This window comes from Lepeophtheirus salmonis, chromosome Z (genome assembly GCF_016086655.4).
Source record: "Lepeophtheirus salmonis chromosome Z, UVic_Lsal_1.4, whole genome shotgun sequence".
Taxonomy (NCBI): domain Eukaryota; kingdom Metazoa; phylum Arthropoda; class Copepoda; order Siphonostomatoida; family Caligidae; genus Lepeophtheirus; species Lepeophtheirus salmonis.
The window spans coordinates 476,039-501,247 of record NC_092584.1 but is presented as its reverse complement, the minus strand read 5'-3'; the positions used below and the strand labels follow the sequence as shown (position 1 = coordinate 501,247).

Here is a 25,209-nt window from a genome sequence, read left to right as displayed (position 1 = left end):
TAAACGACATGTTATTGTTTACTAAAAGGACTGTCGTTTTTTTTAGGCCTCTATGACAAGGGATGCGAGGCGCTCATTTAAAACATTGTGCCTCTAAATCAGTCGAAAATAAAATAATGAGTATTACCAAGTAATCAACTGGTTTCTAGCATTGGTGTTGTATAATTTAATAATGGTAAAAAATACATATTATCCAAAGTGTATAAAATGCGTGAGAAATGCCATGTTTGGGTTCAATATTTGAGTCTCATCCCAATTGTATGAGACTTGAGAGGTATATTTAAACTAGTGCTCCATCGATTAGGATTCTTCGAGGGCTGATTATTTGAGGTTCTAAAATAATAACTAAATCGATTAATCCCTCATTTTTTTTTTTTTTTTCAAATTAACCTTTGAGATCCCAATACAAATAACAGATAATACATGCATTTCTTCCCCTCGAAGGCAAATCAGGCTCCATAGTCCATTGGGTTAATATAACCCAGTAACGTTCTTTGAACTTGGCCCCACATATTATAAAACCGGTACGGCGTCTGGTGAGGCAATTGCCTACAACTCCTTATTCAGAGTGTTGGTATAATTTGTCCTTTAGAAGTGTTTCATGATTATCAGCATAAGTTTCTGCTCTCAGCATTCTCTCAATAAACATAAAATAAGCCCCAGCCTGCTTTACAATCATTCTCTTGAAGCATAACTTTTGTATTATTTGAAAGCTACATTAAATGAAATTCTGTTATTCATAATGAGATCTGCTCTCCGGATAACCTCGGGCACACAGACCCGGATGACTTCGTGCAGGTCCAGCTTTGCTATTATACGAGTTCTAGGTTTTCCCTTTTAACTTACTTTTTCAATATGGATAGAGTACCCAAGTAAGGAATTACCTCTTCCGACCAGACAATATACTGGGACACCAGGCAAAAAAGGTGCAAATAGCCCAGAGCTGAGCTCACGGGATTACTATCTCTGGAGGAAGGTCGATCATGATGCTTGTCCCAAATACCAGTCGTCTGTGGAGGCCTTGAAGAAGTCCATAACTCGTACATTGGCAAAACTAGATCTGCACCAGGTTGCTAAGGGCTGCCAAAGCTTCTGACGTCGTGTGGTTGAGGTTATCAAGTGAGGGAGATTTCAATATAAATACTGGGATGTCATTACCTGTAGCTTTCAGATAATAATAAAAAAATAATATGATTCGTCTGCATCTAGTTCATTCGTTATAAACCTTTAAAGAGTTTACTAAATTGATCTGGACTACCTAGTAGGCCGCCTTCTTTAAATGATTGAGTGAGCAATAAAATATGAAATTGTACATTACTAGTCAGGTGGTAAAATTTTCGTACCACAAATTATTTCTGCTTAAATTTCACATTTGTTTAGGAGTGGAAAAATATGTTCCAATGGTCCTTGTGGGATTAATTCGTCATGTCTAAATGCAATATGTTCTGAGGTAAAAATCCTGGGCACCAATAGAGTAAACAAAATCTCATAATATATTCATTTTTAACATAAAATTATATACAATTTTTTAAATTTTGGGCTCGCCTAGAGTTTTTTTAATAATTGAGTGTCAATTTTGATGGCACCCTCTGCATATTTACAATGCGAAATGAATAGGCATAGAAGGATATGTACTCATTCTCAATACCAAGGTAACGAGGGTTGGAGAAGAAAAAAAAAACACAACTAAGTAGTAAAAAGTAAGAAGCAAAAAAGGAGAAATGAAATTACGTAACAAGAAAGTAAAAAAATACAAAAAAAAGGACGAAGACAATTTGGGATTTCCTTAAATATTTATATAGGTAGTCTATATATAACATCATTTTTACCCCTGGTCCGTAAGAAATGAGCTTCAACACGCATTCCACTGTAAAACACATAGTGAAAGTCATATTCATATAACTTAATATGTCAGTCAGCAGAAGAGGCGCCCCATGGTACTGCAAGGGAAAACCAAATAAAAGATATAATCAAACATGTAATATTTAGTGTTGAGGTTCGGTCCGAGACCGAAATTTTGTTCGGTTAAGTTTTAAACTGATTACTTCACTAGACGGATCTGATAGGACTTGAGTCTTTAAAAAATGTTAACAGTCTCAAACCGGATTTACAGACCGAAGCCCAACACTAGCGTATCAATACTCTGAATAACAAGAGGCCTTAAAAAGATTGAGGCCTTTTGGCAGGTTTATTATGTAAACAACCATGTCGTCAAAAATACGTAAGCTTTTATAAACAGAAAATTCACCGCAGGAGGAATTTTCACCGTGGCTAGTTTCACAGCGATGACATTTACCAGTGCGGATAATTTATAACTAGAAAAGGGCCTTTTAAATGTGATTTAGTAGTATTTATATATATATATATATGTCACTAATAAAAAACATCTTTTATGTCTTATATCTAGTTTTAGGAGTGCTCTACGCATTAATTGCAAGTCTGTAATGAGGTTTTTTTTTGTATTAAATCTGAAAATTTGTAAAGTTCAAAAAATTGTGCCATAGTTAATAAAAAAAAATATTAGAAATTCAAGGGAAAAAAGATTTTTTCTTTCTCCACAAAATAAGAAAATTAATTCCGAAAATGGCTTTAATTTCCTGTGAAATCCTTCGATCCATACAAAGTTCAATATTCTTGATAAGTTTATTATTTTTTTAGTAGTGTGATCTACATGTACTAATTATATTAAATATTGACTCCTTTTTGGGGTTTTAACTGTTTGAAATGAGTATCAATAAAAATCTATTCTCATTGATTTTATATAATATTTTGAAAAATGACAAGAGAGATGTAAAAATTGGGAAATTCCCGGCAAGCGTATATAAAAAAAAGCGTACAAATGAAAAAATCAAAAATTTTTATGAATAAAGATGGAAAATAATTGTTTTTGAGGCGTTATTGACACAAAAATCATTCTAGCCTGTGATAATGTTAATAGGTCACACGTTTTTATTGACCTTTTCTCAGGCTAGGTTTGTAGGCTTACCGGGATTTCAGCAATACCTACATCCTTAAGGTTGTAGATACCTAATTTGTGCACTTGATTACTGATTACTATTCATCATTTAAGAATTACTTGAATATCAACATCCTTCAACTTCATTAATAATTAATTATATACTCTATGTACAACTTTAGATGAAATTACCAATTACAATGTGCTCATATGTTATAGTTCTAATTTAAACTTCAACAATACTCCTTCTGATTCTCAGATTCTTACCCTAAGCCCATATGCATGAAGTTTCATGCAGCATTCAAGAGAGAAACAAGCTGTTAGAGTTGTATTCATATAGTGAAGATAATGGGCGAACACCTCAGGCTGGTTGTAATACTATACAATTCGTTGATTTGTTTAGGGAAAATAAATATAATCATTTGTAGCTTTTATTTAAGAGACTCGAACTTCGAGAATGGTCTGAAAAGTTTCCAACATAACAAAAATACAAAGCATTTTTTCTGAATTTCGGAATTTTCTGAATGTATTCTCTACCCACATCCCTGAGCAATGTTCGCATCTCTGTAACCTGTCCAAATAGTACTCGCTGTTTTTCTCTGTAAAATAAGTATTCACAAGACATTGCTTTTTTCGGCTCAATTACTCCGAGTTGTGATTGACTCAGACGTGTCCAATTGGAACACTAAAGTCTTTATATGTCTGCTATTGATTGAATCTATTTAAAGGATACAATTTCAAAGACACATATTTAATGACAGCTACATACTCAATTTTGTCCCTTTTCACAAAAATGCTCATAGATCAACTAACTCCAACAACAGTTACATGACTGCGCATCCAAATGGCTGAAACTTTGGCGTGTAACTTTCCAAAAATGCTAGATAGATGTGACTAGGTTTATATTTACGAGTTCTGACATCTTCACGTTGAGATTGGAAACTTTTCAGACTACCCTTGTAGTGTTGGATTGGTCTGATTTCACTAAGTAGTCTTCCCCCTTTCCTTCTTTTTTTGATCAGTTAGGTCTTTTTTACTATTCAACAGCTCTAAATACCGATTAGTGGGTCCTTCAGTCCTACCTATCTTTTTATTTTCTTCCCTCCTAGCTAGAATTAAAGAATATAAAAACGAAGAAAATAATAAACACACCTTTCTGTGACGTAGTTAGATTAGTAGGCTACGTCATTTTACCTGTTGTAATCACCATAAATGACCAGTAAGGACCGGTTTTAGAATTGACTTTTTTTATATTAAGACCGTACTGATATGACTGCAATCTTTTTAGTTTTTTAGATTGATCCAACCCCAGACGACTCTGAGATACCCAGCGACAAAACCCGGCAAATAAACATAAAAAAACGAAGATAAGCAAGTACCTAAATTTTGTACACACAATCACGCAGTCTCGATCAAAATATGACATGAAAATGAGCTTTTCTAGAGTGGGATGATAAATAAACCCCATTTTCCCCCACAAAAATCCCATCCCTATCTATCTGTAAAATGATATATGTTTGATTTTGCGTGGTAAAATCGTTATGTACAATATCACTGTGAGATAAAATCGTTGTGAGTATAATCATCGTAAATAGACCTCATTGTATGCAATATGATTATGAGTAATTTCATTGAAAGACAATATTATCTTGTGTAATTTTGTATTTATTAAATGGGTTCCTTGATGCTCAGAAAAGCGGCGGCAGATAAATTTAACTTCCCTCAAGGCTCAGCAGTTCACCTACAAAACTTTTGAAAGGTTCTATCCGGGGATGTTCTTTCCTCATTCAAAAGTTTTATCGTTCAATTATAATATAAATTGCAACGAAATTTCACACAAGAATATTGTCCTACAATAAAATTACACACTTTACGATTTTTGACCCGAACTTTTTTACACAATCATTTTACCGGACATTGTTTATTGCCTTTTTTCTTAGAGTCAATTTAGTCTTTATCCTTGTCAATTTTGAGAGGGATCATTTCCCTTACCTATTGCAAGGTGGATTTATTTAACTAATACATATTATAAAAGGTCTAAAATTTATTTTTTATATATATATTTCTCTTAATAAAACCCCAAAGTGCTTTAAATTAATTTTCTAAGAAAAAAATTCAAATATTTAAAAATGGGGGAAATCAAATCAAATCATTTACCTTTGCCCCAGGCCCTCTTACGCTAAAACCGGCCCTGATTTGTATGATACTGGTATGATTAATTAATTTGTATGTAAATATGAGCATATTCTATTATTGCAAAAAAAAGTTGCAGTAATGTGAATATGAATAATTAATTATGAGAAAAATTATTAAAAAAAGAACTTGCTTACCTTCATCATGAGTAATATGGTATTCAGTACAATTAATGTCATGATAAAATATTCAAAGGGAGTTGACTCAACAATTCTCCAAAGTCTGTATTTGAAACCCACGCGCTCTTCTGGCATATAGCGCTCCAACGGTGTGGCATGAATAGCAAAATCAATGCAGGATTTCTGAAAGACAATCAAAGTTGTAATTTTTAAATGATTGGACACTAAACTGTAAACAAAAAATTAGGTTAAGTAAAAAGTTCTGAGCGTTTTTTTACTAGATGTCTTTAGCGAGCTATATTTCATGATTAATAAATTGCATCAATAAAGATCAAAGATTGCTAAATGGAAGTAAGAAAATCGATATATTCTTCAGCATGACTCCTACCAAAGTGAAAAAATCGAGCAGGCATATAAGAAAATTTGTGCTTTTTATGGGCACAATATAGTATCGAATGCAATAGCTGGTAATATGGACGTCGCAAATGTCGAAAAAATAATGGAAATCATCAGTTGAACCAGCATGTGATCACTTATTCCCATTGCCCAGGAACTGAAGATTAACCAGAAAAGCCGTTTGACAGCATCTAAATCGGATAATTTCTAAATATGTTAATTCTATTATTAAAATAAAGTAAAAAGCAACGCTCAGAATTTTTTTCTTTACCTATTACATCACTCAAACAAAGTCATGAGAGGACGTATACTTTTCTGTTAAAATATGTTCAATGGAGCGGTTTGATTTTCGACAATTTTTGTCAAATTTCGATTATGGATAGTAAGGAAAAGTTGTCACATGATATGGAAATTACTTTTGCAAAATTGGGTTGTCCAACGAGGTCATCTAAAGATCGCACATTTCGATCGAATGATAAAAAAAAGGCAAAAAGTATTTACTTAGTGAACATATTTACTTAAAATACATTTTTGGATATTTTGCATGAAATAGTTTGGATATACGTTTTTGTAACCTATAAAAAAAAGGTTTTTCCTTCTAAAATGGTCTTATTGAGCAAAAGAAGATAAAAAAGTTGCCATCATATTCTTATGCAATTCTGTCTTACTGCCCCATAAGGTGGGCTTAGAAAATAACTCTATTAATCTTTTTTATAGTTGAGAATAATGTCTATCATAATTAATTGGACGGTATGTGCTATCTAAGGAGGACATCATAGTAAAATGAAATTTTCCATAGATTATTTCCCTAACCAACCCCAACTTTTCCAAAATCCTCCGTCATCAAAATTTGATTACTTCCCTAGAGTACCCAAATAGAGTATAGTGTGTTCTTCTCGAGGGATTTAACATACAAGAAATTCTCGAGAAAGAAAATCTTTTATTAAACTATTTCAAATACATATAATCTATCTTTGCCTAGTCTATTCAATAAAAAAGGGCTCCATCATTTATTGGGCTCTAGGACAATCCTCCAAAAGTCGAATTTTTTATAACGCAACTTCTCTTTCGAAAAGATACAAAAAGAAAAAAGGCTCAGAATCAGTTGATGTTAAGCCAATTCTTCCCAATTATGGAATAAATATTCTATAATTGTAGGGTCTTGTTTACAAGATAAAAATAACTAATTCTAATTTCACCAATCAAGGTTCAGAACACTCATTAAACATACACCGCTGAGAACAAAACCCACTGTATATTTTGTGTTAACCAGGATACACTGTGATGTTTAATAAATAAGGATGTTATTTTTGTAGAAAAGCTTGAGAATTAAAAAAGAAAAATTGGTTGTTGCGTGTGCTCTTTTTTTTTTTTGTGTGTGTGTTCGTTACTCAATAGATAAATTCTCCTTCTGAAGTAAGGAGTCTCTCCTATCTTTGGTGTAAATTACTTTGAAAGTGCATAATAAATAAATATATTTATCAATTGGTGAATTTTATTTTAGGTATACTATTATTCTCGTTTCCGCCGTATTCTCGCCGTAAAGAATCATTGAAAAAAAAAAAAATGCCGTGTCGTTGGGACCACTTGACAGCTATACGATATACAAATTCAACCTTACCTGATTTTTATCAATTTCAGCTTCCTCCAGCTCGGATTCTCCTTGCTCTTGAAATGTAATGATAATCAAAGCAACGAAGATATTGACAAAGAAAAAGGGGAACACAATGAAATACACGATGTAGAAAATGGACATTCCTACTCGGAAGAATGGAATAGGAGCTTGATCTTCAAATGTAGCAGCCATGGACTGTTGCAATATGGCTGGCCATCCTTCCGTTGTTTGCACAGCAAATAGTGTTAAAATAGCTGTTGCAACATTATCATAATGAAATCTCTGGCGTTTCCAAACTCTTGGAAGGACTTGAGGTGGGAAATCATTCACCGTACTAAATAAAAAATATTCCCCCCTGAAAAAAATAAACTTTGTTACAAGAGAGTCTCGAATGTATTAGTAAAAATAATTCTCAAAAAGAAGAAAGGAAGACTCACTCCAAAATCTTATGAGTTCATACCCTAAAATATATTTTGGAAGACAAAAACATTCTTCAAGAGTGTTTGCACACATCAGCATTTTTTTACCGAAGAATTATTTGTTCGATCAGACCTTTTTGCCAAAGGACAATTTCCCAAACGTTCATTTCACAGAAGGATAATTAGGGATATTTGGCTGACAAATTATATATAATTTATTGATTTAAACGATTGTATATTGTAATTCAATTTAAAATGAGGGAATGATAAAAGAGTTTAATGAAGGAAGAAACAGCTCCTATAAAAATTATTTGATGGTTTTGGGGCAACTCAATGGAAAAGTCACTAATCTTGCTAAATAGTATGCTTGTTTGTCAATCCATGAGTATTTTCCAATATGAATACTAAGTACATAAGATCTTGTGATACTTAATTAAAGATAGAAAATTAATTCGTACTTCTTCCATTCGAATCTCTACCGTGTTTGTTTATTATTGAATTTATTTAAAGTACCACTACGGTAAATATTCGAACTAGTTTCTAACAACAAACTATTGTATTGTGTTTCTATAATGATCGTTAATGAATATAAAAGAATATTTTTCCGCAAACGAACAGTCAAAATGACATATCATGGGAATTTTAAAGATGGTGTATTTTTATTAAAACTTGTGATTCTATGTTTTTTTTTGGATGGTGATTGAGAATTTTTATATTTAAAAAATTGAAATTCGGTGGTTGTGGTGCACCATTCTCTTTCCAGGAGAGCTCAACTTTTGAGCTTTAGTAAACATAGGAAAGTTTTTTTTTGTGAAAAAAATCAATTAGTATGTTGTTGCCACCGGGATGGTGTCACGACGCTAATTCTGATAAATAACGCTCAGATTAATTATTTATCTTTGTGCTGAGTCTAGTGCTAAACCTGAAAATCTTTTTTTCATGCAGATTTCTAATTTGGATCCCTTTTTTTTTTTACAAACTATATATAGTTTGAATACGCGCACCCAAGACCTTGCCTTCGTTATTCGGCAAAAATAACCCTTTTAGAGACGTTTGGACTATCAATTTTTTTTGCCCAGAGGAAGTTAAGAGTTCAAATATTGATATGAGACAAAAAATTGAGGGTGATACATTGGGTACATGCTCAAATAACTCAAATAGCATCTCCTAAAATATGCTAAATTTTTTATCAGTTTTAAGCTTCTTGTTCTTGAAGCTAAAGTTGCTTAGAAACGAACGCATGCTCCCGTGAGAATCCCTATATATATAGTATATTACCAATAGTTATTTATCATACAATCATTTTAAATTGAATTAAAATATATACTCTTATATATCAATAAATTTTTTTTTTTCTTCGTTAAATGGTCCATCAACGAAATTTTTCCGTACGGCAAATTATCCTTCGTTTAAAGTACATTCACCCCAAAATTCCGCTCATGTATGATTACAATAACCAACATATTTTTACCTTTGGTGTGAGATAATGTACTTTTGATTGCGTTTACCTCAAAAAAATAAAATGAATAATCATATTCATAATAATAATTGCTCTTATTAAAAGAATTCGAAGTAGTAATTCTTTACTTTACAACAAGTTATAAGTTTTATCATTGTGAAGAATTTATTTGACTTGCAAAGAAAGAGTTATTATTTGTCATTTTACTAACTTATATGATATATTCATCCGTCCCTTTACAGCATTACACAAAACTACCACGGAGTTAAGAAACATTGACGATAGGACGTCACTAAAATTCAAACTTCAAAATAGGAATAAAATGTTCAGGGATGCTTACATACTTAAAATGAAATTACTAAGAATGAAAAGGCAGGCACTTCTTCAAAGAATCGACACTGAATTAAAACTTTTAAAAACTCTATTAGGCCGTGGGATACCATTCGAAATCGTTGGTATCTCTGATATTTTATCCCATTTCTACTCTGACCTGTCAATATTTGCATTTACATGAATTTATGAAGTAAAGACAATCATATAAATCCAAATATAGACGTGTCAAAGTGAAAATATGATTAAATAACAGAAATATTGAGGAGATGGCCTGCAGTGTCCGTCATCCAAACACTGAGGCCCTCAAGGCCATTGTCCGCCAGCACTGGGACAGAGGACTATATCTCCAGTGGGTGCCAAGCCTTTCACCACCCCCTGGAATCCACAATTATCGCTAAGGGTGGCTACATTAATGGCTCAGAGAGCTCAAACACTCATCTATTTATAGTATTAATTTTTTTGAAATTCTATTGTTAATTACTAAATTATATCATGATGAAGTTTCAAATTCAATGTGTTGAGATTTTAATGGAACACTCGGGTGAGGTCGTACAAAAATAATCTTCATAAAATGACTTTATAAAGCAGAAAAGCTAAAATTTGGGGGAGATTTTGTGTGTTTCTTACAAATATAAAAGTAATTAAGGGCAGATCATCTCAATCCAAGGTCAAAAAGAAAGTTGAAATTTGGTCGATTAGAGTGATTGCTGAGGTTTGAAGATTAAAAAAAATATATCAATATATTGAACATTAGTCGATTGCATAGGTGATCTCTAAGCTAATTTGTTTAAATACTCACTGGCACTCTTCGGCATCTTGTTTACTTGCATCAGAGCAGTAAAAGAATTTTCCATTGAATAATTGAACGGCTATCACAGCAAAAATAAAATGAAAGAGAATGTAAACGACTAGAATGTTGAACACATTTTTGAGGGAGTTAATAACACAGTCGAAGACAGCCTTCAACTTTGGAACTCGCTTGATTGTTTTGAGAGGTCGAAGTACTCTGAGTACACGAAGAGATTTCATTGTTCCCAAATTTTCTCCTCCGGAACTTCCACTGTTTTTAAAATAGAAAGAGAGATACATTAAATCAAGTATGACAAAAATGGAATGGAGAAACAGTTGATTAACTTACAGCATGTCCATGGCGAAGGATGTAATGGCACAAGACACGACCAGCATGTCCATAATATTCCATAATTCTCGAAGATACGATCCAGGATGAAGAATTACCCCAAAATCGATCAACTAATTGAATGAAATATCATGAATGAATATCAATTAAAGCATGATATATAAAATGGCGTCCATTCATTTCTACGAGTGTATTTTTACAAAAAAAAATTCCCGCTAGTTTTTTCAAATAATGAATATTCCAAGATAAAATCAATGACTTGGTTATTTGAGACAGCTGGGTTTGTAATTACGGATGTACCGATACGATCTTTATAGACGATTCTAATACCCCATTTCTTATTAATATAATGTTGTATAAAGGAATTACATAAACAAATAACTAATTGATTTACTTTTTTTTTTGAATGTTTAACATTGTATGAATTATGGCTTCACTACAAAAGGCATAAATATTTCAATCATACATAATTATGAGTACAATTAGTTACAAATAACTTGAAATTAAAATTATTTAAAAAGTAAGTTCTTCTCTGTAATCAGGAGTCAATTTATTCCTGGTTGGCTCATATATATTGCCTACAACATCTAAATAGACTTTGATCTTCAATAAATTTACCTAAATTTTGTACTGGAGGTATATTATTATTGCACATATTATATGTTACAATAAAAATTATAGCAAACATAATTTTATCCAAGGGCCCCTTAAGTAGGATCCCGTGTTGAGACTCGGTCAAACACTGATTATTTTTGTCAGTTCGGTCTTAAGTTATTTTACGTAGGCCAATTTTTCGGTGCAGACCACGGTCTCAGACCGTGGATCGAATTTTTTGGTCTCACTTTGTGGACCTGTAGTTTATGATCTAACTTTATACCGATATTTTTTCGGTCCCAATTTATGGACCGATTCTTTTCGGTTTCATATATTATGAGAGACCAATTTTTTTTTTTTTTTGTCTAGATCAACCGTCATTATTTAAAAAAAAAATTATATTAAAAGTACACGATATGTTCCAGAAAAAAAACCCCACTGTATACATATAAGAGACTACGGGTTTAAAAATCATCCAAGCTATCTCTGTTTAATCTTCGTACGACGTCATTCTAATTGAAAATACATATGATGTTATGTTATAAACAATTTATCTGTAAAATCGGTATAGACCGATTTTTTTGGTAATGATCTTCACCGAATTTTTCCCTAGTTGGGAGTCTAGACAGTATATTTTTTACTTTTAAAAGCTGTACTCATTGTTCAAGGTCTCAAACGGTGCCAAAGTTACTCGATTGATTTCTCCCCAGAAGAAAAGGTATTTGTACTGGGGACAATAATTTCAAACCAAAAAAGTAGTATATACTGTACACATCTTATAGATGTAGAGACTAGTGATGGGGCGATTCCAAAAATAATCCCGAAGAAGATTTCGATGCAATTCTACTAAAAATTACCAAATCATATTCTGAAATATTTTAAATTATAGTTAAAAAATACCATTTTGCTGTCAAAGGGGTCCACAGGATTATATTTATGGGGTAAGGGACTTGGTTATAGGATTTCTTGTTGAAAAAAATTTGAAAAGCTCATGGTTAATCCCGAAAAATTAATTTTTTGTACAAAATTTTTCTCCAAAAATTCCAGGTATTAATTTTTTTTTTTTTTTTGAACTTTTTTGAAACATTTCTCAAATTAATAAACTTTTTACAACTAGAAAAATAATTTGTTTGTGAACAAATTTGTAAAATTAAATTAAATTTCAAGTGTTAAATTTTATAGTAAAAAGGAAAAAAAGTTGTTAACTATTTTTTTTATATAACAAAGAAAAGTAATAAAGAGTTAAATACCAGTACTAAATAACAAATCAGAATTGCAATTTAAACATTATTCTAATTCCAGAAAAAACCAACGAATCTTCGATTTCCGATTTATCTTCCCATCACTAGTAGAAACCCACCTTTACCCAATAAAAAACTCGCAGAAATGTAGCTCGAAAAAAAAACAAAAAAAACTCTTTAAAATCTCCTCACTTTTAAAAGCACTTCGATGGCAAATACACAGGTGAACACGTAATCGAAGTAGGTAAGTTTTTGATTCCACTCGCTCTGAGAATTTACAGGATCTTCTGCAGCGAGGGCAATGGAAGACATAATGATGACTATCATTATGAAGACATCAAAGAGAGGAAATGTCACAATACTATGAATCGTCACGCGAAATGGATTGGTGGAACTGAAAATAAACATTGAAGAGTAGGGAAGGACCGGAGGGCGTGTATCACCCTCTTCATCTTCAGCACAGAGAGCAGCCTTGGCAGCTGCTTCTTCTGCCAATCTTCGTTTCTCAGCTTCCCTGTAGCAAAATAGATACAATAATTAAATAAGTAATCATCAGATTAATGGCTGGGATTCCAATAATTTACACCCAGCACTTTTGTTTTCTTTTTTTTCTATAGCAAGGACTTCTCTTGCATCCCACTTCCTGGACTCAACGGGATAATAAAGCTACCAGTATGTACAAGTATATATCTGTGACGATAACAAAAGCAACCACTGAAAAACTTTCTAATAAGTTATGAATATAGTTGCCATTTGTTTAAATTTTTACATGAATATATTATATACAAGTTCTGTCAATTTGATTGGACAGTATTTGATCTTTAAATTTCAGTTGGTAAGGCATGTTCTTAACAAGCTAATAATCCCTATCTTATTTTCGTTATTCTTGCAATCTGAATACTTATACACTCTTCTTTAACAATAATTTCCACGTCATTACGTCTCAGTATCTTTTATGATCAGGGTTACCAAATAACCGATTTTTATTAGATTCAATTACCTTAAAAACTGCGACTCCTTAAGGACTTCATTACTTTTTTGAATTAATATAAATTATAGTACTCATATCAACGGATATGTTTATCATACTGTCGCAATATTGAGAAAAATATTATCAGCTTGCTTTTATATTATCGCCACACATATATTCGTTTTGTCTGTCCTTATTAATTCTGTCCAATCCAGTTTTAGGGCAGATCCTATCAGTTCTTGGAACGGGGTTTTAGGGGAATGTTAGTATGATAAATGATTTTAAAAAAACAGATTATATAAAGTTGATAGGCGTTATGAAAGATCAAACTTTATAGCTGATATAAAGGACTGAACTGGAACGTAACGAGACTGAACTGGAACGTAACGAGACTGAACTGGATGGGAAGTCCTAAATATGTACCGGTACAACACTATACAACCTTGAAAGGAGTTATTAGGCCTCGACGAACAAATATACTTTGCTTTAATAATATAGAAGTGAACTCCCCAAGAAATCCTCATTATTTTTCAGTTGTTTTTTGTTTTTTTAATTTTCTATTTTTCATGGACAGACTCACTCAATACTTTAATAAAATTATTAAAATAGCAAATTGATATATTTGTTTTTTAAACGCCTTGACGAACTGGCGAGTATTTCAGTCCCTGACTGAGTATTAGTTAGTAAGGATCGTTGCCATAATCCCTTTTAAATCAAGTTCATTATTTTTTATTTTATATAATGTACTTATTTTTTCTTTTCCTGTTTTATGTGAGCTTTACCAGCAAACGCTCGTTTTTAGAAATCAGTTCTCAACTCATAGTTAAGACACAGTTCAAAATGACTTTACATAATCTATACATACAAACCAAATTAGATCCATTAATATTGGTGTCTAAGAAATACTTTAAAATATCCAAAATAATTAAGATGGGCTCATATAATTAATCTAGATCTTAGAAAGTATACACAGGTCATTACTAGTTTGAAAATTGTAATTTATCATAGTATCATTCTATATTAGAATTTGCCTGTAAAAAATGTGTAGATGGTCGTGCATTACAACTGGAACAAACGTTGACCTCATTCAGATCCTATCTGTGTAGAGCATCAAGGCTTTACCCCTGCTCATACAAGAGGTCAGATGACAAATAAAATAATCTTAGTGAATGGGGAAACACAATCACTCATCAAGAAGTGTTTTGTACATTTGATATTTTTAAATTATTTGAACGTAAAAAAACACTCCAAGACTAATTATGTTTGAGTACTATAATTAATATCATCTGATCCCCGTCATTCAAGAATTTTATATTGGCGCAATTAGTAAAGATCAGTTAATTAGAAGCAACTCTGATACCATTGATTGGAGATTCAAATTTTTCCTTATGAAATGAAATGCTAATGATCCTTTTTCCCACATATAAATATATGTGCAAATATTAACATCCAACAGTTGAAATAGGATAAAATGTCAGTAATAGGAATGGCTTCAAATAGTACTCGTTGGCCTAATAAAGTCTTGATTGTGTTTCTTTAAGGTATTTTCCTTAAAAAAGTGCAAAAAAGAACAAAATAAGCCAATTAGTGCAAACTTTGTTTTATTCAAAACTGTGTATATTTGAAAGATTTACTAGTACTAAAACCCTAATTTGACTTTAAAATCAATATTACATACTCTGGGACCATTTATACAAAATTAACATTTTTTAATAAAGTAAAATGGTTAATCCGCAGTAGAATTGAGACAGTAATTAAGGAGCATGTAGATCCTATTCAAAATTAATTCGTCACAATACATTTGTTCAGGATCTGGAAAAGTTTTATTCCAATTGTAGTACAAACCCCTATATTTATATCATCAACGACGCTAGATTGTAGTCGAGGAAGCTGCATTTGAGTGGCTTGAGGGTCAGAGACTCCTTTCATCGTTCGATTATGTGACTAGTAGTATTAACAAAGAGATGTAAGAGGGTACATTTTTCTAAATGTACTTCAGTAGTAAAACTTTTCGATATATACTGATAGATATATTCCCCTATTGAGTCCAGAGAGTGGGATGCAGGAGAAGTCCTTGTTATAGGAAGAGGGAGATAGAAAAAGATGGATATATTAGAAAACAAAAGTGTTGGAGAGTAAATGATCTTAGTACCAATAACTACCCAATAAGTTCGTCAATTACAAAATTTCAATAAGTATTGAAGTACAAAAGCTTTTATATAAATGGAATTTGATTATAAAGTTGGAAAGAAGAGAGGCCTAGATGTTATAATTTTAAAGAATAAATGAATTTAATCTAGTTAATTAATTATTGTTCATTAGAGAGTGCAGCATGATACATATAATATTAATTAATGAATTACATGAATATTCGTAATTTAAAGAATGTAATTATTGAGCATGACGATATAAGTTAATATTAGTTATATATAAATAAATGAACTAAACTAAATTATGATTAATTACAATTAATTATTTGTCAATATAAATTATATTTCTGAAAGAATAGTAAACTAAATATGACAACCAATTTAATTACAATATTTTAAAATTTGAAGGAAAAAAATAAATGTCTAACAAAATGTGAGGTTTGCGAACTTAAATATTAATTTGATTAGTATATAGATTGTATAATTTTAGTTTAGTATTAGGGTTGTGGAGTGAATGGGTAACTTAATTCATTTCAATTTGTTGTTAGACGCCATTCACTCCACAATGGGATTACTGAAGACGTCATGTGTTTAGTCCTTATCTGGGCACTGCAGAAGAGACCTCTGGATGAGCAAGTACTCAAATTGAAAAAGTACATTTTTTTAGTATTAAAAAAGCACATCACGGAGCAATTCAGCATCCCCTTTTTTAAAACTTGAATGAAAATACTAATTTAAATGTTTAGAAAATAATTTTACATGGGGTATAGGGCAAGTGCCCTACCCGCCCCCTAATAAACCGGTAGGCCATTCACCCCTATTCTTCCTTCTCATTAAATCCATCATCTTCACAGAAAGGAAAACTCTTATATATAAACATAAAATATTTTCCAAAAAAAGAAATGGCAAAAAGGCAATTTCAAAACAATAAAATAAGCGCTTTGTCAACATAAAAGCAAGTAAATATGGTATTTCCCCTTCATAATTCAATTTTTAAATTAATTATTCGGATCTATTGATTGGGTACACTCTAAATTGGCCTTAAAGACCACCCAGTTATAACGAATGAAAGTAACTATGATAGATTAATTATAGATATTTGATAGACAACTTCCAAGTAAAATAAAGTATCATAAGTCAAGTTAAGTATCTAGACAAGGTCTTTTCAATCAACCAGTGGTCTGAGGGATACTTGTAGCCTGACATTAACTTTCAAGTGGGTCGAATCGGGATCCCACATCCCGTTTTTTGTTTTTTTTTTAAATTATAAATTGATGATTATTTTCTGCTAAGATGAAACTCTTCATTAAGAAATTTGGCCAAGTTCTATTCAAAATTGAATAGCCTTGTTTAAAAAACGGTGTCTCAAATGACGGGTACTCCATACACATTGGGATATTAGGAGGCACTCCAGGGAATACTTGAGATTTAAAAAATATACTCCATTCGAAATTCTTCTGGAAACATATCCAGGATTTAACTCTCTCAACATCTATTGGGATAGAATATATAGAGTTAAGTGGAATAATAAAAATGAGGATGACTCATATATAAGTTTTTATTCCAAAAATGATGTTCTCATTGACACCTTAACAACACAAACAACTAAGTCCTTGTTAAAGCACGGCAGAGTGGCACCTGAGACCATAGAGAGAGGGATTACCATGAAGGCAAAAACACATGCTCCTCGCAACTCCGATATTATCCGATATTTACTTCCTAACGTGATTCACATCCGCCAACCCACGTTCTCCCATGGTCTTGTATTTTTTCTTTGGGAGCTATATGGTATAAAGCATCCGCAACTACTAAGTTAGCTCAAGATACATCACAAATCTCATTCATTTTGGTATAGAACCTGAGTAGTTTTGTCAAAAAAACATAAAAAACCGTTTGGGATTCAGATGATCTCAATACTTAATGCAGAAAGCCACCACAACATCAGTTAAATCCCTGGAAGCCTCTTATACGATCTCTTTTCTTCGCTAATAGACATTTTTATTTTGCAGTACGGTAATTAATTATTTAATACTCACCGATCTTAGTCATAACTAAACAATATATATTAGGTTAAGTCAAATGTTCTGAGCATTTTTTGCTTGATGTTTTTATTAAACTATACCTCACGATTAATATATTGCATTAAAAAAAAACTTTAAAGTATGCTTAAAGGTTCAGCGCACACTCAGAAAAAACTCATTTACAATTTGATGCCTTTGGAAGCCAGTTGTTTGTAAACAGCGTTCTACAGAAGCAAACAAAAAACCCAGAAAATTCAATACATTCTTTAGTATCCATACATTTCCACCAATCATTAATGGATGACAGATTTGTATTGCAGATTTCTTATATATCTTCATTTGCAGACAGATGAGGGAAATGCAATTTATTTGCAGTTGTAAAGTTTAATAAAACAGAGAGTCTTGACATAATGTTTTTTATTTTATTTTTTGTTTTTAACAAAAAAAAAAAGAAGTTTGGGATGGTTTTGGGATACTTAATTGAAAAAATATTTTAGAAGTAGTACATCACTAAAAAAAAGTTGAGAATCCCTGTTATAGAATATAACTAAGATTTCTACATGTGGAGTTTTAGATTTTTTACATTTTTAATCAAGATTGCTTTTATGTTAACGCAGCAATTTTTATTATTTATTGATTCATTTGAGCTTTGGAGTTTCTTTAAAAAAAAAAACAGAAAAAAAAAAAAAACACATTCACATATCCATAAATTGTCAAATTCAATCTCAATGAAAAAAAAAAAAACCATCAACATCAATACAGGACTATTTAGCAAATATTTATAATATTCTTTAGAGAAAGTAGTCCAAGTCAATTCAGTAATATTACCTTTATTCATTTTAGCTCATTATTTCCGCATATATGAGCCTGCTTTTTTGGTAACCTGTGATCAATCTATTGGCACACATACTTTTAACTAAACACCTCGTTTTAAAATGAACAAAGTAGATGATTAAAAAAAACAAAAAAACTCTGAAATTTCTAAGACACTAATTATAAGTTTAAATTTCTATAATTAATAGAGCTATGATTATAATTATATATATTATTTAAATTATGTATATTATAGTGACCGGTTCGGGTATATTATTCTTACAGTAGTATTGCCTTCCTAGCCTCTTCGGCTTCGACATCCTCAGGACGGACAATAAGATTACCGTCCTCATCAAATTCTCTGTAAAAATAATCACAAAGTATGAAAGCCACTATTTGTTTGTGTTTTGAATGACTTTTTATCGCAGGGAATCCCATTTATATATTAAGTAATTAAATAATACATTAAGTAGCTCTCATTTGAAAGATTTTACATGAAATTAATTAGATAAACATTTTGGTTTTAAGTATATGTACAGGATTGATGATGTTATTTGGAACAGAATAATGGGGATATGTACAATTAAAATGAGCCGGCTGACCAGAAACTATATGCAGGGTTGGTCTTATCTAGCTTGGTACACATTTTATTATTTTGATGGGATATGACATTTGTAGAAAATCATGGAGGAGGATAATATAACCGTGGAAGCTGATACGGTTGGACAGAGCAAAGAAGATTCGAAATTTTCTCAAAAAAAATGAAGGGAAAATGTTGTTCTTTTCTAATGAAAAAAATTTCACCGTTGATGTACCTGTGAATAAGCAGAGCAGCCACTACACCAAACCAAACATTCAAACAATCCCTCAGCTTCAGTGAGACATTTCTTCAGAACAAAAACTCCAGCCGGAACCATGGTCTTGGGTGTTGGGGAGTCTGTCCTCTCATTTTGTGGCGAGGAAGGAGCAAGTCAATGTAGAAGGTAACATACAACGTCTGAATAAGAAAGTGATGCATTGGGCGAGATCAAAGTTCTTGTATAACTTTTTGTTTTACTCAAGACAAAGCTCTGTGGCATCGTGCCGCAAAACACTTGTACTACTATGGAGGATGTGTGCCACAAGAGTGTCTAGTCGTCTCTAGAGGCTTTCATCAAAAATAGGTGGACAAAGCCCATTTTCTAACACCATAGTCAAGGGGTTTAGGGCTCATATTGAGGCAATTATTAGAGATGAGGGCTCACATATTGAATAAAAGTTGTGCGGAACACTATTTTCTAATGACTTTTCTTAATTAAACGTCCTCACAAATTTTTTCGTTTGAATTTTACTCTTGAAAAATTGAAAAATAATATAATGTGTATCACTAGATAAGATCAACCCTGTAATTAATTAAGCAGTTCTTAATTGAGAGATTATTTTACCTGAAATTAATTACATAAACATTTCGGTTCTAGGTATATGTACAATTTTTATGACGTTATTTACAACAGAGTAATTTGGATATGTACAATATACAAATGGCCGGCTGACCAAAAACGATATATAGTAAACGGCAACTTACTGGGCAGCTGTTTTTGGGCCAGGAGGTACAGGGCCATAGGCTGCTCGTAGAGCAGCTTCCTTTGCCTCTTCGTCCTCTTTCTCCTTTTCTTCACATGCTGTCATTTCTTGCGCCTGTCCCAAGCTGTCGACGGCAATAGCCAAGAAGACGTTAAGTAGAGTGTAATTACCAAACATGGTGAGGAAAATGAAATAGAGGGAATAAATTAATCCAGCCTGAGCTCCACCCTGTGACTCGATCCCTTGATACATGACTTCATTCCAATCTTCTCCGGTTAAAATCTGTAAGCAAATACGTATTAGTTTAGCAACATGATCCGGAATATTTAGATTGATTTAACAAATGAACTGAAACGTTAGAGGCTTTTTAGATATTATTATTAATATTTATTTTTGGATTTGTTTTATGGAGGGGAGTCCTCAATACACTTTTCAAGGCATTGCCTAGCTAAAATAAGTAGTGTAAAATTTAATATTCCTTTAATTGATCAGATGGAGTCATTCTGATTAAGTATCAGTAAACAAAATGTTAGTACATTTACTCCATTGACCAAGTAATCTTCTTTGAAGTCCATATATATAATGTAAATTTCCTTTTCTCGGAAAAACCGGGGTGCAACCCTACAGACATTGAGTTCTAAAATTTTTTTCCTCCAACGCGTGCTGTCCATTGAGCTACGTCGTTCCATTTTTAACCCATTATGTGCAATTGACAAAATTAGCCTCACAATGTGCACAATTGTCATGCAACTTTGACAACTGTCTTTTAAAGGTTGGTCACACAGAAAATGAAATGAATCATAAATCCATCTGTGAAGCCCACAAATTTTCGGCCCATGTGTTAAGACTGGTCTGAATCTGCTTCTTAAAAATATTAAGTATGGATTGGTATCTTTAAAACATATCGTAGGCCCACTGCAGAAACATATTAACTTACAAAACATTAAAAATTAGTTTTACCATGGATATAATTTCTGATTTTCTAATTTAAAAAAAAAAATAAAAGTCAATATTTTTCTATTTTTCAGAAGCGAAAATATGCTAACTGTAATGTGCTATGAATGTATTCATGTGCCTCTAACATACAGTGAGTGAGACTTAAAAAAGACCAATTTTGACCCAAAAATTCAGTATTTATAATAAATTGGTCTTTTATTCGTCAAAGTTGAATAATTTAAAATATCTGACACAACATATTTAAGCATAATATGCTCCGTTCTGGACCATAGCTTGTTACCAATGACAATCCAAACACATAATGCCTTTTTCATAGAAGCCCTTGTCAATAAAAAATGAGCGGTGCTCATTTTTTCCCTCGTATAGGTGTATTTGAATTTGACAACTCTTTATGATTACAATTAAATTGCTGAAATTTGTATAATCAAACTTAAGTTTTTTAAACCCAAATTGAGTACATTTTTAAAAGTAAATCCAGCGTACAACGATTTACAGACCTAGCAAATTCTGAGGAGACCATTTATAGGACCACTCACCTATTGTAAAGTGTGAGTTAGAGAGGATTTTCTTCATTTTGAGAGTCATTCATACCAAAATAAGATTGTGCCTATGAGATAAGTAGTATCAGGGGCATGCTAGAATCTTTTCATTGACAAAAGCTAAATACTTAAAAAGTTTACTTTGTTACATGAGTGGATATGAAATGCACTTCATGAAAACTCTAACTTCCAGTACAATAAAATATTAATATTTATACTTGAATTGTAAACTTTATTAAACAATCCAAGCTAGATAGCACAGCACAGTTTAGCACTGAATATGAAATATTTTAACTGTAAATTATTTGTTAAGTTAATTTTTATATACCTATTTGGCATATATAACAGGTCATACTAATGATCAGTGATGTAAATCTAGTAATTTTTTTAGCTGGCACGTTTTTTTATTTTTTTGAATTGGTATTCTGAGGAATAAATTTTCTTTTCCGTCGAAGCTGTAATTATTATTTATTATTTAGTAACTCTTTCAAATGTCCATTTGTATTTTCTTATCCCTTGTCAAAGCTGATTGTAGTTGATCTACTCTAAAACATTCCTCCCATTGTTAGGGTTACAATGTGGATTTTCAGTTTCTTTTTTAACATGCCCATTATACAAAAGATTTTCATCATTGCTAATGGTGATAGCACAATTAAAATATCGGAGCTTTAATATTGGCAATGATAGTATCACGCAAATATTCAAGTATCTCAGTCTTATCTTTTGTTTAGGTAACATGCTTCGCCCTGGGTCAACGATACGTAATTGTGGACCGACATTTTAGGGAATTGAAGTATAGGATGTTAATTGGGATTGAGCAAACATTGTTATGATCACGTTATTTTCGGTTCACAATCAGAAACTGACTAAATCTATGGTCTACTGTTTGATCTTTGCTATATTCTGGGTATAAGGTTTGAGACGGATTCTAAATCGAAATATTGGTTTAAATTGGTCCAGAAGAAATCACTTAAGAGCATGGAATTCTAAACACCTGTAATAATCACGCAGAATATTTATTCCCGCATAAGGGAAATCAGTTATTGGTTTAAAAAAAACAAAACTCCATTCCTTCAAGAGGGGAAATAAAGACAAAGAAGCAAAGCTGAATGCGTGATGATTCCATCCGTTTAGAATTCCATTCTTAAAATATATACATCTCAGACCGAGTCTCAAAACAAGTATGTCAAATGAATAATATTATGTATGTATCGCGATTGTGTGAATGGCTGAGCATCCTCTAGTTTATAATGATTTTTTCAACTGTTTTGAGGCTCTTTATGTCAAATGAATAATCTTATATATTTACTTGAAAAACAGTTAACATGGCGATGGAAAATGAGTTGAAATTGGAGGGAGGCGTTCCATCTGGGAAATTAAAGGTTCCACCAAAGAGTTGCATCCCAAGTAAGGCAAAAATGAGGATGAACAGAAATAGTAGGAGTAGAAGGGATATGATTGACTTCATTGAAGATAACAGTGAAATGACAAGATTTCGGAGGGATGACCAGTACGCAGTGACTTTAAATATACGGAGTAGACGTAGAGCTCGAAGCACAGAAAACCCAAAAGAACCTGCTTTAGGTTTAAAATGAGTCCAAACAACTTCAAAAACAGATCCTGAGATAACAAGGCAGTCGAAGCGATTAAATGAGGACTCGTAGTAGATCCGAGGTCCCAGTGCCCACATTCGTAGAAACATTTCAAAAATAAATAAACCAAGAAAAACATATTCGGCAGTGTCTGCAAGACAAAAATATTATTTAAATGAGTACACTACATAGATTTATAACGAGGGCCGTTGCTAGCTTTCATCATTGGGGAAGGGAGGGAGGGATTGGCCCTAAAAATATTCAACCTTGTTATGTAATTACTTGTATAAATAGGTTTATTTTATGTATATACTAGCAGAGAGTATCTGCGTTTCAGGGATGAATGGAGAGGAATAGAAACAAAGAATGAATGTAGAAGGAAAGAGAGAGAGGAATATAAAAAAAGAGGAATAGATAGAGAGAAAGAGAAATATATAGAAAGAGAAAAGGGTGTGTATTTCGGTCAAAAACAGGCCCTTAACGACTTTGGTGTCCCAACAAAATATCATAGGAACATACTTGGTTATTTTATACGTCTACTTGCTAAGTTTCAGACTCATCTGTTTGTCTCTTATGGATTTCACACTTATATATATATATCTTTTGGAAGTTTCAGACTTATATATATATATATGTTTAAGATATTATAAAAAAGTTGGAGGGCTGAAGGTACCCTTCCCCAAAAAGGGTGCTAGCGACGCCACAGTGTATATCTAAGAAATGATTACATACGTAAAAACTGAGAAAGCCACATTGGTTGATCATAATGCTCGACAGCTACACAGAACGTATTAAAAAACACAAGCAGAATGACAAACCAGTAGAACCATTGCTTTTTGACTGTTTTTCGAATCCAGAAACGAACTTTCTTCTCATACATCCAAAAATCCGAGTTTTTCTTGAATTTTTTCTTTAACGCAAGTCCAGGTGCTTTCTTTTTCTTGAGGAGCTCTGTGGAAAGTTTGAATAAGAGGAACATATGTAAATATCAATTCATTGGAAATGAATTAGAACTGGGGGCGGGGAGTTTTGGGGTTTCCAAATAAAGGTAACAAAATGAACAGCAAATAAAAAAAAAGTAATTTCTAACATTCCTCTATAATACGCAGGCTGGATATTAGGGTTTTACACGCCGGGATGTAGTTTTTATTTACACTTCTAACAAGGTATGAGCAAAAATAACAATAAAGACGCGTCGTTATTTTCAATTTTATTACACTGTTCCTTTCTCTGATCCCAGCGCCCCTGGAATAATAGTTACCTTCCTCTTCCTCTGCTTCTTCATCCTCGGACTCGGTGGATCGACTCTTACCAAGGGTCCTGAGTTTCTTTCTTTTCTGCATGGCTCTCTTTCTGGCTTCCATTATATAGCGTCTCTCTTCCTCCGTTGTTCTCTCTTCATTCAGTATGACCTCCTCTAAAATAGGTTAATGAAAAAAAAAAAAAATAATAACAATCATTGTCAAGTATTGGCTATGTATGAAAGGATGTGAAACATATGATGGACCGGCCAAAAACTATAGTACCAAAAAGAAAGCCATTTCGACAATCCCTCCCATCCTAAGAAATAAACCACGGAGGATTTTTCCAAAAATGAGTCCGAGTTACATGTGCAGTCAACATCAACACAATATCAAAATTAAGATCCATTTTTTTAAGCCTCACATTTAGCAAATAACTCACAAATTAAAAAAACTGACTATCATGAAATTTTGACTCCTCTCATTTGATGAATTAAAAAAATATAAAGCGCCATCTATGTGTAAAGACCTGGACTTTCCATCCAATATGTTTGATTTGACTGTTACAGTTTCAGCTTGATAATATTCTCGCCCCCCTCTTCCCCCTTGTAGAAAGGCCTATTATGATAGGAACAATCATCAAACTCAATTGGTAATGTTAGAAGCCTCTCGGAGTATTTTCATTTGGTACAAAAATTTGGTTTCTTGAAACTTTTGCTCGTCTGAAAATTTTAAATTACTTTTTCTCACCATTTTTTTTCCCCCTTATGAGCGATAATTTTAAAAATTCATTTATTTGGGGATTAATATGTTTTACATATTATGGGCGTTCTAAGCGTAGTTTTGACGGTATTATGCCAAATTAGCTAATAAATAACACTCGTAGTGAGAAAGGCTAGT

General features: G+C 32.3%; 1 protein-coding gene across 12 annotated transcripts in view; it reads right to left on the bottom strand.

Annotated features, from left to right (window-relative positions):
• The window catches only part of LOC121130161 (voltage-dependent calcium channel type A subunit alpha-1), a 90,764-nt gene that overhangs the window by 15,527 nt on the left and 50,028 nt on the right, over positions 1-25,209 (bottom strand). For 7 of the 12 annotated variants that reach the window (XM_040725905.2, XM_040725909.2, XM_040725907.2 and 4 more), the window contains 11 exons: positions 24,330-24,485; positions 23,801-24,019; positions 22,786-23,219; positions 19,982-20,262; positions 18,701-18,778; positions 12,656-12,977; positions 10,629-10,741; positions 10,290-10,550; positions 7,286-7,634; positions 5,287-5,451; positions 1,830-1,940 (listed from right to left, as the gene is read on the bottom strand). In XM_040725905.2, coding sequence (XP_040581839.1) covers positions 1,830-1,940; positions 5,287-5,451; positions 7,286-7,634; positions 10,290-10,550; positions 10,629-10,741; positions 12,656-12,977; positions 18,701-18,778; positions 19,982-20,262; positions 22,786-23,219; positions 23,801-24,019; positions 24,330-24,485 — 2,489 coding nt within the window. Of the gene's footprint in view, positions 1-1,829; positions 1,941-3,223; positions 3,335-5,286; positions 5,452-7,285; positions 7,635-10,289; positions 10,551-10,628; positions 10,742-12,655; positions 12,978-18,700; positions 18,779-19,981; positions 20,263-22,785; positions 23,220-23,800; positions 24,020-24,329; positions 24,486-25,209 lie in introns of all 12 variants that reach the window. The other 5 variants (XM_040725910.2, XM_040725913.2, XM_071893813.1 and 2 more) reach the window with 3 other exon arrangements.